This window comes from Cervus canadensis, chromosome 23 (assembly GCF_019320065.1).
Source record: "Cervus canadensis isolate Bull #8, Minnesota chromosome 23, ASM1932006v1, whole genome shotgun sequence".
Classification (NCBI taxonomy): Eukaryota; Metazoa; Chordata; class Mammalia; order Artiodactyla; family Cervidae; genus Cervus; species Cervus canadensis.
Window position 1 is genome coordinate 10,385,062 of NC_057408.1, and position 16,002 is coordinate 10,401,063.

At 40.0% G+C, this 16,002-nt stretch overlaps 1 protein-coding gene across 18 annotated transcripts in view; it reads right to left on the reverse strand.

The window, feature by feature from the left end:
• Positions 1 to 14,913, reverse strand: part of TCF4 (transcription factor 4) — a 377,287-nt gene extending 362,374 nt beyond the window's left edge. For 10 of the 18 annotated variants that reach the window (XM_043443728.1, XM_043443727.1, XM_043443737.1 and 7 more), the window contains exons 1-3: positions 13,123 to 13,283; positions 12,068 to 12,159; positions 10,400 to 10,472 (exon numbers count right to left, since the gene is read on the reverse strand). In XM_043443728.1, coding sequence (XP_043299663.1) covers positions 10,400 to 10,472; positions 12,068 to 12,139 — 145 coding nt within the window. In that variant the 5' untranslated portion in view covers positions 12,140 to 12,159; positions 13,123 to 13,283. Of the gene's footprint in view, positions 1 to 10,399; positions 10,473 to 10,931; positions 11,038 to 12,067; positions 12,160 to 13,122; positions 13,284 to 14,448 lie in introns of those variants that run through there. The other 8 variants (XM_043443726.1, XM_043443715.1, XM_043443712.1 and 5 more) reach the window with 4 other exon arrangements.
• Between the last annotated feature and the right edge of the window lie 1,089 nt (positions 14,914 to 16,002).

The window sequence follows — 16,002 nt, forward strand, 5'->3', positions numbered from 1 at the left end:
TGCCTTCCAACAAGTCTTTGGTACCAAATTTGAGAAGACATTCATAATACTCTTCAAAGTCCAAATTGCATAATCATTCAAATCCATCTCCTACCTTTATACTCATGTAGTACACATGTAAATAGGATTTCAATCTTTCAGTTAGTCTATGCTTAGTTTACTTGAAAGTATCCTTGGAAGATGTTTACTTCCACACTTTGACATCACTTGTTTGAAAAGCACTTTCTTACTGAATCAATATAGAACTTACACCCAAAGACAGCAAAGCAGTACCAGGCTCCAACTGCAATGCTGGCACCGAAATATTTTCTTCTTTTTATCACCATAGTACCTCACACTATAATTTGAATCTTAGCTTTCAAAAAAATTTACTGAATGAATGAACAAGCAAGTAAATGAAAGTTAACCATTCTTAATAATTCTTTTGCTATTTCAGCAAAACATATTCACACTGCAAAAAAAAAAAAAAACCAAACTATACGGAGTCATTCCTTTCATTTTTCTGAAGCTTTCAACATTCTTTAAACAAACCTTCAACAATAATGGATTTTGTTTAAGTAAAATTATTTGAAGTACTAATGGACTACTGCTCACCTGATCCAGTCCTACCAAAATTACTAAGGATATTAAAGTGGGGGCACTGCAAAGTGTACACCCATGTAAAAGAGAAACGGTTCCACACGGGCTGAAGGGCAAATGGAAGAATAATAAGAGGCTAACAAGATCAAGGAGAAATTAAATATCAAGGGAAAATTAGAAACTAAAAGAAGCACCCACAAAAGAACAGAAAAGCATTTCATGGTTTGGGATACCAGTTAGTAGACAATGAAGTTCTAGAAGGTACACAGCAAAGAACAATTATTTGAACAAGGATTGAAATTACATTGTTCAGTCTTCCCTTCCAAATTGCAAAACTGGGTTATGTATGAAACTGTAGATTCAATCTTGAAACATGATTACCCACCTGATGACCAAAAGCTTTTATCTCTGAGTTTTAAGGCATAAGGTTGCAAAATATTCCCAACACAATCCCTTATGTTCGAAAGTGAAGACAAAGTTTGAGGAAGACATAGGTTTGGAACTGACTTTAGTAAATTAGGTCTAGAATGTTCTCTTCGTCATAAAAATCTTGTTTATATTCTATAGCAAATACAGTTATTCATTAATAAATTCTTCCTATGCCAATTTCAACTAGAACTTCAATTCTTGGCTTGAACTGGAAACTGGGATCATGTGTTACACTGAAACACTTGGAGGTCACAGAGAGAAAGACATTTTCATCTGAACTACCCAACACTCAAGGAGAGGGTGGTGTTTATATTCTTTTCCTATGTGTGATGTAATTTTGACACATTTTATTCAGAGGTGTATCCGGCTACTCCATAATGTTTTTACAAACATTATATAGGTTTCGGCTATGATCACAATATCTTTGAGTGTTTTAAATGTATTTCCAAATGTATTATATGACAATAATCACCAGCACATTTCCCTGCTAGCTTCTGAACCAAGGGCCACAGCACCGGTAATGGCCAGTGATGATAATAAAATTATAATGCTGATGTTCTGCAATTGGGAAATATTTTTAACGATAGTATAAAACCCCTCTTGAAGTGTACTGGAGAGTTTCACTTTATTTTTTCAGCTTGAAGATGCAGGCTTTGAGGGTCTATCACTTTGCCAATATGAAATAGCTATTTAACAGCAAACATGGCAAAAAAAGCTAGATTGCCAGAATTCAGTTAAAGAAATCACTTTCTCCAAATTAGCTTAAAATTTCGACTGCTCAATGATACAACAGGAAGAGTTTGAAACTGGGAATATCAAAATCTTGATTTCCACGCTGCCATTGCCATTAAAAATATATACATATGGGGAAGGAACTGGATTATCTGGAAAGGAAATCTCAAAATCGGAAAAGGAAAAAAAAAAAAGGCATTCAAGACAGGAATGTCTGTCTGGAGGTGGTCGAGATGCCTAGATCACAAGTGAGTCCACTTTGAGCTATAGAATCTGCTCTTCCATCCAGCCTTCCCAGTGGCCTTCCTCTGTGCCTGGTTCACAGTGATCTTGACATTAAAATCCTCCCCAACAACCCCATGTCAAAAAATCTCCTCTTCTTTCAAGAATCATACTCTATTTACCCATGAAACCTTCATTATTAATTTTCCCCAGCAAGAAGTAAGTTTTCTCTTTATCTAAACTCCCACCATGTTAATGACACTTGCCTTCTGGGCATTGAGTGCTAATTAAACATGTACTTTTCTGTTCTTTCCTGTCAAAAATATATCCCTCTCAGGGTAGGACCTTGCTCCCACAAAGCCCTCTAGGTCCTGCAATTGCTAACACAGGGGATGTGTGCATAGCATGTACTAAAAAGATATATTAGACGAACCATCAGTAAGAATTATGATGGGTAGATAAAAACTAACTGGCTAGATGGACACAACCAACATCTTACAACACTATATTAAAACATGAGGGGCTAAATTGATGCTGTGCTATGAATCCCCAGATAATGATATAAAAAAAAAAAACAACTTTTGAAACCGTTCATTATCCATTTTTATCCATCTTAAGTAGAAATAAAAGTAATTACTGACAAGATATGCAAATGTGCATCTTTTCCACAACTTGCTCGTCAGTATTTTACACAAGATGAAAACTAGAGTGTCTAGAGCTATCGTTTCAACAAAGCTAGGTCTTTCTCTAGTTTAACAGTCCTCGAAATGCCTTGTAGTTAAGTCTTGGCTTGGGCGATTTGAGATTCAAAACCTTCCATTTGGATACCTTGCAATTCAGCTAAGCACCCCAAAAGGGAATGTTTAAATTAATGGAAGATTAAAGCAAGGAAGAACATTCTAAAAGGTATTCTGTAATGGGGCTTTGTCACCACCTTCTCTGTTTTATTGGGAAAAGAGTCTTTTCCCAGGGGCCTGAAAGTTTATATGCCAGCCATCAGTCTCATTTAACTATTCGAACTTAAAAATGTCAGAGAAGGAAAAAAGTAATGGAAACGCTGACATGCTATGAAGTCAAGAGGCGTAAGCAGGTGCTCCTGCGACCCAGGGTCATAATTCAATCGAGCTGTATTGTGACGTCATCTGTTACGGAAAAAAGCCAAGTGGTTTATGAACAGCGCCAGAACCCCCAAGATTAAATTACAGCCCTGATATTTAATCAGGGGTCTTACTTTGTTATTTTTAATAACACAATACATTTTAACAGTTATTCATCAACTGCCTTAGCCAAATTAGAGCACGTGATGACAAGTGACCTGGATTACAGGGGCCATCTCTCACGTTTTGAACTTTTATTATTTTTCAGAAATGGAAGATCATACAAGTTTCCCTCCTCTTAAGAAACATACAGTTGGTACCAACGGATTGAGTCCAAATCTTAATTAAAAGCAGCATGGGGTCCCTGACCAGCGGGTCAGGACATCTGTATTTGTGTCTTATTACATCCCATAACCAACTGTATGATTTGAGCAAAAGATATTTAACCCTCCCAAACCTTGGCTCTTTATTTTAAAAAAATCATAGACCATCTCTAAACTCTCCTGATAAGTCTAAATTTCTATAAATCTTTTACTTAAAAAAAAACAACATTGTGTAGTTTCTTTGGGATTCCTTGAGGATCAAAGTGAAAAATTTGTATAGCTGAAAAGATGATGAACTTTTAATTTAATAAAAAATCATTACCATCGAAGAGGCATGTGTCAACTAAAAATTGAGGGGCAATATCAGTGTCAGCAAACGAAACAGGTTCTTTAAAAAGTCATGTACAAATAGTGCTGAACGTGTGAAGGGTTGTTTGCAAAACAAATCAATACAGGCACATCCAACAATGGATTGCAGTTAATAAACCACATATAGTAATTACCACCAATGGCAGTTTAGAAAGTGATTCATTAAATGTTAATTGTCACACAGAAGTACAAAAGGAGCCATTTGAACAATCAAGTGGCTGCACCTTTAAATAAAATACTTTCTTACAGCCCTGAAATTCATCCATATAAACTGATTCTAAACACACCTGGGTATTTGATATGCTGATTAACTGGGCCTTTATTTATTGCTGAAATGAAAGTAAATATGACAAGCTTTTCAATACTTTCGCTATTCCTTTGAGCCTGATATAAAATATATATATAAAACGTATAAAAAGTATTAACCAATCTTCTCTGAGATTAAACTGCTATTTCTCTTACATCTCTCATAAGCATTAAGAGACATATGGTTCAAAAGGACCCACCTAAATTCATGTGCCTACTTTATTGCTGAGTCTAAGTGGGCTGACAAATTTAGAAAATGGATAACCCCACATGTAAGCTAATAAACTTGGTGGTCAATTTTGAAACCTTTATTCAAAGTAATAAGAAACCAGTAATCAAAAAAAAAAACAAAACCCTATGATATGCTTAACTTTATTTTCTGTAATACTCAGCGCCATCCAATTGACTTGGAAGAACACCTGGTCATAAAAAATTAGGTCATAAAAGACAAAAAAATAAGAAAAGAGGGGATTTTTTTTTTCCTGTTCCTACCTAGCTTCATTTGGATGCTCTGTCTGTGCAAAATCTGACTTACCCAACATACAGATATAGGTTCTCAAAGTTTGGCCAAGAACCTTTTGGTTCCAGACTTGTAAACCAAAGAACATTTCAAAACACACCATGTTCCTTATTAGACAACTTCAGATTTGTTATCTTAGCTTATGGGAACAGACCTAAATGGCATCATAATACTAAAAGTTGAAAATCACAGGCCTGGGGCCACCAGGACTCAACTCTGCCTTGGACGAGGTTGCAAACTTCCAATATAAAATGCAGTTTACCATTAGGAGTAAATGTTTGATCTATAAAGCTTCCAAAATTACTTTGTTTATCATAGCAGATGAAAGCAAAAAGGAATAATTTTAAGCTCAAAACAAAACTGTTTATACGACAGTCTTGACTGCTCCATGATTCTAAGCATTTAAGACAGATTCGAGCAATTAACAGCATAAACTTTCATTACATAGTTCTATTATATATGTTTATGTGACTTAGCTGTTCATCTGTTATTTAAGTGATTTCCTCATTACAATAGTAGGGTAAAGATAATTTGCTGATGCTGTCAAAAATGTTAAGCATTTCAGGCTCAACAGATCTCAGATCCCTACACTTGTTTAATGCATTTTATTTACTTAAGTCAGTGTCAAATAGAGTACTGCTTCTTCCTTCTGAATTTAGAAAATGTAACATTTTAAGCACATGTCTGGTAATAGACATATCAAAACTTAACTTCAAAGCTGCTTATTTTAGGGATGCAGATAGAATTCAAGATTTTTGTTCTGGAATATTAGGTTTCAAAGATCTAACAAGAAACTGTAAGACTTTTTTTACAGTTAAAGATAGGAAACCTTTTTTTTTTTTTTTTTAAGATATTAACAGAGCAAGCTTAGTTACCTCAACTTGGGGTTTTACTAGGTTCATAAAAATTGAAAACAAAATATTTTTACTGGTCCCCAAGCAGACTGCTAATTTACAGTAGAACCAAGTCACAACTTTGAAAATACCCACTATATTTTCCTGGTTAAAAAAATAATAATAATAATATGAGAAAGATACTAAGCTTATTTGGATGATAAAGCAGGAAAAATAATGGACATGGCTTATACCATTAGTGTAAACATGTTTTTTAAAAATGTTTATCTATTCTAATAATCAGGAATAGTATCATACACCAAGCCTCGTGTGTGTGTGTGTGTGTGTGTGTGTGTGTGTTTGAAAAGACACTGAGCTAGGCAGACAGACCTAGTGTGTGTGTGTGTGTGTGTGTGTGTGTGTGTGTGTGTGTTTGAAAAGACACTGAGCTAGGCAGACAGACCTAGAGAGAGTGTGTGTGTGTGTGTGTGTGTGTGTGTGTGTGTGTGAAAAGACACTGAGCTAGGCAGACAGACCTAGGTTTAGAACCGAACTCATTCCTGGCTGCCTTGAAAGAAAGTAGTTTATCATCTCTGAATCTCGGTTTCCTCATTTATGAATTGAGCATGGTAATCCTGGCATCTCATTGGGTTCTTGTGAGGATAAAAAAAATACAAGAATATAAGTGCACAGCACACCACTTGGCATAGGAAGAAGCACTTTAATTCCATCAGTATCATGCCCATCCACACCCTATTATTCAATCTAACATCCTGCAAATAATCACAAGCCAGATCAGGCAAAACAGAACGATCAACAATCCAAAATTCAGCTCCAAGCCTTAAAAAACAATCAAAGGGCACATATACATTGAGAAGCATTTGTAGGCACAAAGATCAGTACACAAATCCTGAGACCCTGTTATGCAACACAAATTACAGAATAAAACATAGGACTGAAACCAATGTTACTCCAATAAAAAGATTTGCAGGGCCACAGAGAATCAGCAAATCAAAACTTGTTTTTTAGAATAGCAAATAAACACACACTTGAGAACATCTTAACATGGGCCTCAGTTTTCTTTGGCTGTACAGTGAAGGCACTGGGCTGTGTATTTCTAAGGGGCTCTGACCCCCAAAATTCTATGGTTCTCGTGAAATGGGTTTAACACCACACTCCTTGTTTTTTAACCTGTTAATTTATTCTTCGTTTTACAAAAAGCCACACAACCATTATGAACTGCACTGTAATAGTAAGGCTGTTTAAAAACAGATACACACACACACAATTAAATAACTCTACTGCACATATACCTTTGGGGGAGGCCAATTTTTTTTCACACCATAGCCATGAACTCAAACTGTACGGATGGAAATTAATTCAGGAGGCTGGCCATTTGAATCTTCTCTACAACACAAAACGACCCACTGGATCGATATTTTTTTCTTACTGAATTTTCTAAACTGATGTGTCATCTGGGTGTCACGTGGATATTGGTGAACAAACTTGTGTGAATGTCAAGAGACATTTTTTCGCTTCCAAAAATGACCATGACAGGGATGTGGTGTTTTATTGCTGCTGTTAATTGTTAAAACACCCATTCACTTGGCACCTTTAACAAATGCTGAACACCTAAGTAAAACTAAACAGTTACAGGGGGGAAAGGCTCAACTTTTAAACTGAGGGAGAAAGATGTAGAATCCATCACAGACTAAGTGTAAATACTTGTAACAGATGTGACCAGGGCTATTGTTGAGTATGGATAATTTTAGAGCCCCAACTTTAAAACTACTTTTTAAAAGATGCCAAAGCTAGTCTGTTTATCTTTTGCTCATAAAAGAATCAAAGGTGACCAAAGAAAACTGCATTTTTGTTATATCAGAAAATTAAATCCCTGTTCATCAATAAATTGTAAACTCTTGATGCATTTTTTTTCCCTTTGGGTAACTTGGCCATCCTACTTTTTAATGAGAATAATTTTCCAGTCATCCAGGCATGTGGATGCTTTTAGCTTGTTTTAAGATCAATGATACGATGGATCTGCAATCCCTTTATAGAAGTCACCATATAGATTTCAACTATTTCTTACAAATAATTCCAGAGCCCACCAGTTCTCCCTGTTAAGGTCATCCACACTCTGAACTATCATGGCTGAATTGTTTTAGAGCTCTCTGCTGAACACCTGCAAACATCAAACAAAAACGGCTGGTCCTTTCCTGGGTTGACAAAAGCCTTTCATGTGAAAAATGCTCCCTGGGAATGTCAGGCTGTAGCTCAGGTTACATTCCATTCTCCCTAGCAGCCTCACCATTTCTTAAGGTGGTAGGGAAAACCATGTTTGTGAAATGAAAGATTAAAGGCAACATGGCCACACTTTATTTTCATTCTCACACTGCACATCACGATGGAGCGTCCTACATGTGAATGGAACTCACAGCCACAGAGAACTTGAAGCAGGAAACATCACCATGCCTCACTCTGAAAACAACAGAGCAGTTCATCCCAACATGAACGGTTCACTTATACTTTGAATCTTTTTTCCCCTGAACCCAAGTTTCAAAGCTACCCATGAGAACGCTATCTGAGCACCCTTGCTCGGGACAATGGATATTAACCGGATGTACATTTACAAAATTATTTCTCAGTCCAAAGTTTTCTAGTTCATCCTTTCAGTAAAGAGGCAAAATGCAGTTTTTCTCATTTTTTTTTAATTTTTTGTGCTTTAAAAGGGGACTTAGCTTTGCTACTGAGTAGAAACAAAGCCACTTACTATGTCTTGGACAGATGAGAAAAATCAAGACTCCAATCTGTACTCTGTATGTTACAGTCCCCATCATACTGCATTGGATGAGTACCCTGCATTTGCAATCCAGCCACCAGAACAAAACAGCCACTACACTTTTCACCTTTATAAGTAAACACATGGGCCTGAAAACTACACCTTTGGCTGGTACAAAGTCACTTAAAGTTCAACACCTTAAAAATAATCACAGCATATTCACTGGAAATATCACAACCTATCTCACTAAGGATGAAGTCTCTATCTTATACAGATTTACTGTATGTATAAGACAGGTTTATGTATACAGATATACTGTCTTAAGAACTGTGTAAGTTTCAATATATGACCACTTACCAAAATTCATTAATATATATTCATACTCATCAAGCCTATACTCTGTAAACACTTAAACATCATAGCAAAGACTTCATTTAAATGTGAACACAGAAAAGGGACCAAGATGCACAGTCGTCTTTTTAAATGTAACACAATTTCATGCTTCTAAAATCAATCTTACTTTATTAAACCATACTGAAACTGATATATTTAATTATTCCAAATGTGTCAGCTTTTACAAAAAGTACAAAAGAGTATTTTTGCACTGACTCTGAAAGCAGTCTATCTCTGAGCCTTTCTGACATAATCTACTTTCAGATTTCAACTGAATACACATTTTCTTAAGGAAAATCTTGAGGAAAACTACTGTCAGAGATAAAGTTAGTTTTGATACTAACATGAAAAATTAATTTGCCTACAACAGACACTTGCACTCCTCTTTCCTTCAAAACTGTGTAGAAAATACAATATAGAAATGTGGAAGATACAATATGAAAACAAAAAAAAATATATAAGTCCCAAATTAAAAATATAACAGGTTCTAGGACAGTCAAAACACAAACATATGGTCAAGAGTTCTTTTAATCAAAGTGGACTCCTCCCCAAAAAAGATAAAATGTAAGTATAGGAGGCATCTCATATTTCATAAATTGAGTTTTAGAGATAATTCCCTTAGACTTTTGGGGCCAGCAAAAGGAGAAGTAACTTATTTGGAAATGAGCAACTTTTAAAAGGCATTAGTTTTAGAAAAAACATACCAATTATACAAATCACAAAGATGAATAGGTTTCTTTCATTGCTACAGCACCAAATGAATATTAAGAGATGTGAAATTATCTTCAATAGCTAACAGACAATTCCACTGGTATCTCACAGTTAAACGATGTCAATATTTACCAGTCTGACTTAAGAACAGGACTCTGTCTAATGTCCTGTTAGGTACCACTGCCAGAACTCCTAAGATACTATAGCTGTTTAACAGGCACAAATGGATTTAAGCCTTGAACCTAAAAGGACAGCAAGCAACAATGTATGACGCCTTCTGATATGAAATTCACTGGACAAAAAAATAACTTTTTAAATGAATAGCATATTTTCACTTTCAGTAAGAGACCTTCAGAGAGTCCCCTATTAAAACTCCTCCTTAGATACCAGATAATCATTGCACACACAGATTCCTTTGTGAATACCGCTAAGGTCTTTTGAAAGCATCAACCAAAGGTCTTTCATTTATAAAATGTAAAAGTCCTTCCAAATTTCTAACTTTAAACATAGCAAAAATTCACTGCCCAAGTAAATACTTAGGGGGAGAAAAACAGCTAAAGCACCAAAAAGGATATTTTAAATACAAATGAATTCATATTCAGCTCTTAGATTAGAAAGAATCTCTCTATTTACAGCTATGGTTTACTACGCAGCATTCATCTACAAAATTAAGTGCTCATTTTTTAAAAAGGGTTAATTATACATAGTTCCCAGAAAACTTGATATTATTTACAAGGAATTTGCCCTTTTCATGAAAGTCAGATTTTTCCCTCTATTTTCAATAAGGAAACATTAATTTATTCCTCCATGTTAACACTGCCTTATCTTCACATGTTTGATTACAACTGTATCAGAAAATTGCTTTTAAATTAAGTGAGAATTCTGAGACAGTTTTCTTGATTCCAAAAAAAAAAAAAACTTTTAATTTTGCAAAAGATAACATTTTTGCCTAAGTTATACTACTAATGGATAATGAAATAACCATATCATTACAGGCTAAAATTTCAATGACTTTTGCAGAACACTCTAACAGAGCCAAAAATATACCATGAGTGAACAAACAGCTAAGAACATTTAACTACACACTAAGAAAAGAATTTACATACTTGAGCCAGTAAAATGTCCACTCGCCAGAGAAGTTGGTCCATTTTTCCCACTGCTCACAGGAGGTGAAAACATCTAAAAGAAACAAAGAAATATTACTGTTGAAAAGAAGACAACCGTGCCTTCAGAGCTCATCTGAGACCTTTCATACTCTATATAATGTACAGTTTATGCCAAGTGTTCATTTTAGTAAAATACATCACCATCCAACTTAAAACTAAAACAGGCACAATATTACCAATCACTCTTACCCCCCCACCCTTTACCACTCTGTTCTTTCTTTTTCCTCAGGTTCATTAAATCGCCAGAACTAGGCAGTACTACGTTTTAAACCACAACACAGTCCCCATAATGTTAACAAGATTCGGTTTGGAGGGCAGCGAGCTCTCTAGAAGACACGCGTTTTACAAAGGAGAAGAAAAAAGTTGTTTATTTTATATTGAAAACCTTGGCCATAAACGTGGCAATGTCCATTTCGATCCCGTATAGGATTTGCCTGTCATATGTGAACCCAAATAAAAATAAAAGTGCCACCTGCACTAAATTCTCATTTCGTCTCTCACATGAGAGCGTTTGGAAGCAAGACTCTCTCCCCCTCTCTCTCTCTCTCTCACTCACTCTCTCTCTTTCACTCCCTCTCTCTCCAGCATTTATTTCGACCCTAATTGGTTTCCCTCTTCTTCGACGTTATCTAGTGGATAACGCGCACCTTCCCTGAGTCAGAGCCTGCAGAAAGCAAAGGAACGAATGGACGAAGTGCAGCAAGCAGAAAGGGGGCTAAAAGCTGCCTAGGGCTACGTTTCCTGGCAAAACTTCCGAAAGCCATTTCTCCAAAAGGTCTAGAAGAGCAGCAGCAGCAGCAGCAACAAGAAAAGAGAGCCCCCCACTTAGAAGGCGGTTTGGATTTTGTGTGTTTTGTGGATTCTTTTCATTTTGCTTTGCAAATGCATCTGACACCAAACTCATCTGGCATTAAAAATGAATTAATTCCCCTGATATGCCTGGGACTTGGTTTGGGGAAGGGAGGCAAAGTGATGAGAAGGACCAAGTCCAGCCGTAAAACTCCACAAGTGTGTAAGTTCTGCTTTGTGTGATCGCCCGACTACGAAATTTACAAAGTCTAAAGGGCTTCTAAAGAACGTGTGCTCAGCATATACACACGAGTTCTCAGAATCCCAGGAGAAGATTTAAGTGGGAGAAGGCAGGTCCTACTGATTCCAAACCATCGTCAGTTTAAAACTTTGAGCCAACTGAGGTCTCCTATTTTCTCTTTTCCATTTTCAGAAAAATAAATAAATAAAATGAGTAGCACGCAAAGTACCAATACTTTTAGGGTTCTGATAAGGCCAAGTTAAGGGGTGGTTTACAGTTTAGAGGTGTCTGTTTTTCCCTTCCACTGGGGTGAGACTCCATTATTTGGGGGTTAGGTGGGTAGTGAATTCAAAGCAAGTAATCAGACTGAAAAAAAAAAAGCCTGAATCCTCCATCACACCCAAAAACTGTAGTTAAAAACTTATCAGAAAGACCTTCACGTTTACCAAGCATTCAGCCAATTAAAAATTATTCCTGTCCTTTAGATCCTATTGGTTTCTACCTCAAAGTGCTTGGGTTTTTTGGTTTGGTTTTGTTTTGTTTTACAGCTGTTGTTAGTTTCCACCGTTCTTTCTTACCGCACTGAAATCCAGTAAATCACTCAGCTCTTTGTCCGTGCCTAAGGCAGCCATTCGCTGTTGGTGATGCATTTTAGCAAAATCACACAAACCTAGAAACATGGAAATAACCGCAATCAGAAAATCCAGTCCCAATCCTTGGAGAAAACACAATCGGATTTTTGGAGACTGGGGGTGGGGGGGTTGGGGGTGGGGACGTGGGGGCGGGTGGGATTAAGGTGGAAAGGAGGGAGGGATAGGAGAGTTGCTGGGTTGTTTCTTTTTTAAGATGGAATAGGCAGCAATAGCAAAAAAAAAAAAAAAAGCGATATTGATACTGTATTTCCAAAGAGACGATCAAAACTGGTAACATCCACTATAAAACCAAAACCGGGAAGGGGAAAAAAAAATTGCCGCTCCTCAGCGCATCATTTTATGCAACAGGAGGTAGAGCGAGAAATGAATGGATCACAGAGAAAAGAGAAACTACTCCGAACGATCCGGTCTCAACTTTCCCCCCCACCCTCCACCCCACCCCCCTCACACACACACTCGCGTACACACGCGCGCGCACACACACTCACACACACACGCACACACACCACTCCCCTCTGCGTTTCAAAGTAGCTATAAAGAAATTAAAGATGAGCGTCTCTGGAGTGAAAACACGTCCAAAGGGGGAGGGGTGACAGGGTCGGCGAAAAGAACGGGGGGCGGGGGGGGGTGGCCCCGCGGTGGAGGGTCGGGGCTTGTAATTGTCCAGCGCCCTAATTTGTGAAAGAAAGGGTTGTAAAAATTAAAGTCAGGCCCTTGGCAAAGTCAGCGGTCCCTCCGAGCGGCAGCGCCGGGGAGGAGGGCGTGGGGGGGCCCGGGCGGGGAGGAGGGGGGTGCGCAGGGACGAGGGGGAGGGAAGAGCGCGGGAGGGGAAGGGGTGTCTCCAGCGGGAGCGCCGGGGAGACCGGGCGCCCGCGGCGCCGGAGGCGCGGAGCCGCGCGCGGGGCCGCCGAGCCCGAGCCCCCCGCGCCGCCCGGCGCTCCGGCCCCGCCGAGCCCGGCGCGCTCGGCGCCGCTACCTACCGCCCGCGCGCGAGAAGGGGCTCTCGGTGCACCGCCGGCGCCCAGGCGGCGTTCATGTCTACCCGCCGCCGCCGCCGCCGCCGCCCGCGCCCGCTCGGTCCCCGCCGCCGCCGCCGCCGCCGCCGCCACTACAGCTCCGCAGACAGACAGCCAAGATCCCTGACTCTTAACACCAACTCTCTTCTCCGGGGAGGGGAGGGGACGGGCGGAGGGGGAGGGGGAGACACGCCGAGGCGCACGGAATTGCAAGTTCAGCAAAGAAATGGGTGGGGGGGCGGCTCCGGCGGGGCGACGCGGCGCGCGCGGGTCGGGCTGGCTGGGATGCGGACCCCCGCCCGCCGCCACCCCACCCCCGAGAAAGAAAAGGGGGGAAAAAAATCATCTCTACACCTCCCCCGCCTCGCCAAAAAAAAAAAAGAAATACAAACGAAATTTCACCGAGCACCTCATTTTCCCTCAGATCGTCAGTTACAATCTGAAGCCTGCACCCTTCAGGGTTTTGGTTTTTTTTTTTTTTTTTTGCCCGTTTCATCCAGCCGAGGCACACTTTGAAACGGATTTCACTTTACGTCCCCTCACTTCTTTCTTTCTCTGATTCTCCCGTTCCCTCACTCACACATCCTTACACGGTAAAGCAAGTTTATACTAGGCTGCAAATACACGTGATGCAAAAAGACTTTGCCAAGAGGAACAATTTTTTTTTTTTCTTTCTTTTCCAGATACAAACCAAGCTACATTTTACTGGGGAGATTTTCCTATCGGTAGTTCTGCGTTGGGGGGGGGGGCGGGGGTGGGAGAGGCGAAACCCAAATTACATACTTTTTTTTTTACCCCTCCCTTTTAAGTCACAGAATAGTATAGCTGTGAACTTTGGAAAAAAAAAAAAAAAAGGCAATTTTTGAGGGTAGATGTTGTTTTGTTTTTACACTTGAGTTCCTAGGCACGCTAAGTCCCCGTTCGCCAGCACGACAAGTTTTTCATTCAACATTGACCATTACAGGCCCTGCATGTTCTTAAAACATACTTTTTCACATCACTTTTTAGGATGAAAATTAAGCTGCATAATTCTACCGTTTCGTAATAACAAGCGTGCTTCAGCCAGTATATGCAACAGACGCTATTTTAACGTGTGCTAAAATACACATTCTATAAACCCTGTTATGGCTAGATGTGCGAGTACATACACAAAACGCATGCACACACTTTTTCCCATTGGCAGTTATTTAATAGGTTGTTCCTTTTGTTTTAATAAAACACTGGGATCGACATTTTAAAAATTAAATTAAATCACAAACAGTTTACTCTGACAGCAAATTGTAACGTTACCTTAAGTGGCCACAAAAATGCTCACAATATTCCAAGGAAAGTGACTTTAAAAAGAGAGACAAAAATCTTCTGCAAGTACTGAGTATCTCACATGTGTATCCCCCAAAAAAGTACTTTAACTGGTACTCAGTTCTGTTCCAGGGATATCCACAGAATACAAGATTATGCACCTGGCTCTGGTTTTTGCATTTTCCACCATAAAACTGCAACAAAACTCCCTCCCCCAAAAAAGAAATCATTAAAAAAAAAAATCCAACAACTTTTTCTTATTGTTTATAAAAAAATATCAACACAGGATAGTGATAATTTTTCCTCAGACAAATCTTGTTGGTGGCTTTTTTTTTTTCTTCTCCTCTTATAAAGTCTTAAACTTGTTCCAAGTTTAGAGGTGTCTCATCCTCCTCCTCCTCCTGATCATTGACTCCCCCGTGGAGTCACATTGATAATAATAGGTTTCCCTGAAAGATACATTGTAATCCATTCACATCCGGGCACTGCGGGCTTATAAAGAGAAGGCGCTGCGGCCGCCGCGGCTCCTCCAGACAATGACTGGAGAGGGGCGGGGCGGGAGCGGGCGACCATAGAGTAGTAAACAGAGCGCCTAGAGAGGCCGCCAAGATGGCGGCGCGTGCGGGCCACGCCTCCTCCGGGAAGGGAGGCGGGCGGCGGGGCGCGGGCGGGCGTCGCGCGTGCGGCCGGACCGCAAGGGTACCCGAGGCCAGGGCCTTCCGCGGGCTCCGTACTCCTGCGCGCTGCTGCTTGTTCCTAGCTCTTGCCCTTCTCTGTCCTTTGACCCCAAAGTCTGGTTTCTAAAGAAATGAAGGAATTAAACTCCGTAGACTTGCTTCAAGAAGTCGGATCCCCTGAGGGCGACTTGGGAGTGGGAGGCTGAGAGAGGCCACGGCGGCCTCCTCGACGGAAAACCGGAGTCTGGTCCTCCCTCAGCGTGGAGCCGGTCCTCTTAGCGAGGCTTGGCTGGCGTGGAAAGAGGCCGATGAGCCAGGATGCAGCTCGCCGGCATTGGAGAGGGATGTGGGTCCTCGCCTGCACCACCCGCTCTCCCACCTTTTCCTAGGCTCCTGGCAAAGAGAACTCTTAAGTCCAGGAAGTCTCCACTTGAAGAAGACGTTCGTCTATTTCCTTGTAGACTTAGATCGATTTTTTGGCCGTGGCCCGGGCTCGTGAGATTTTAGCTTCCCCAACCAGGGATTGAACTTGCGCCAGCGTCAGTGACAGGATGAGTCCTAACTGCTGGACCTCTAGGCAAGTCCCAGTTTTATTCGGTGACCCACTAACTCAGTGGGGGAGTTCTGGCGGAGAAAGTCTTCTAGCCAGTTTTCTGGTCTGTGGAATGCAAATAGCAAATGCCTTCTTTATGAATTTAATAAGAATTAAAGGGATAAAGATAAAGACGGAGATGCCCGGAAAGAAATCTTCTCTTTCCATCTCTAATTCTTCACCAAGCCAACTGATATCTCTAATCTAGCCCATGGGATTTTAAATGGAGATTTCTATACTCCAGAAGAATAGCATTTAGCCCTCCCACCGAAGAAA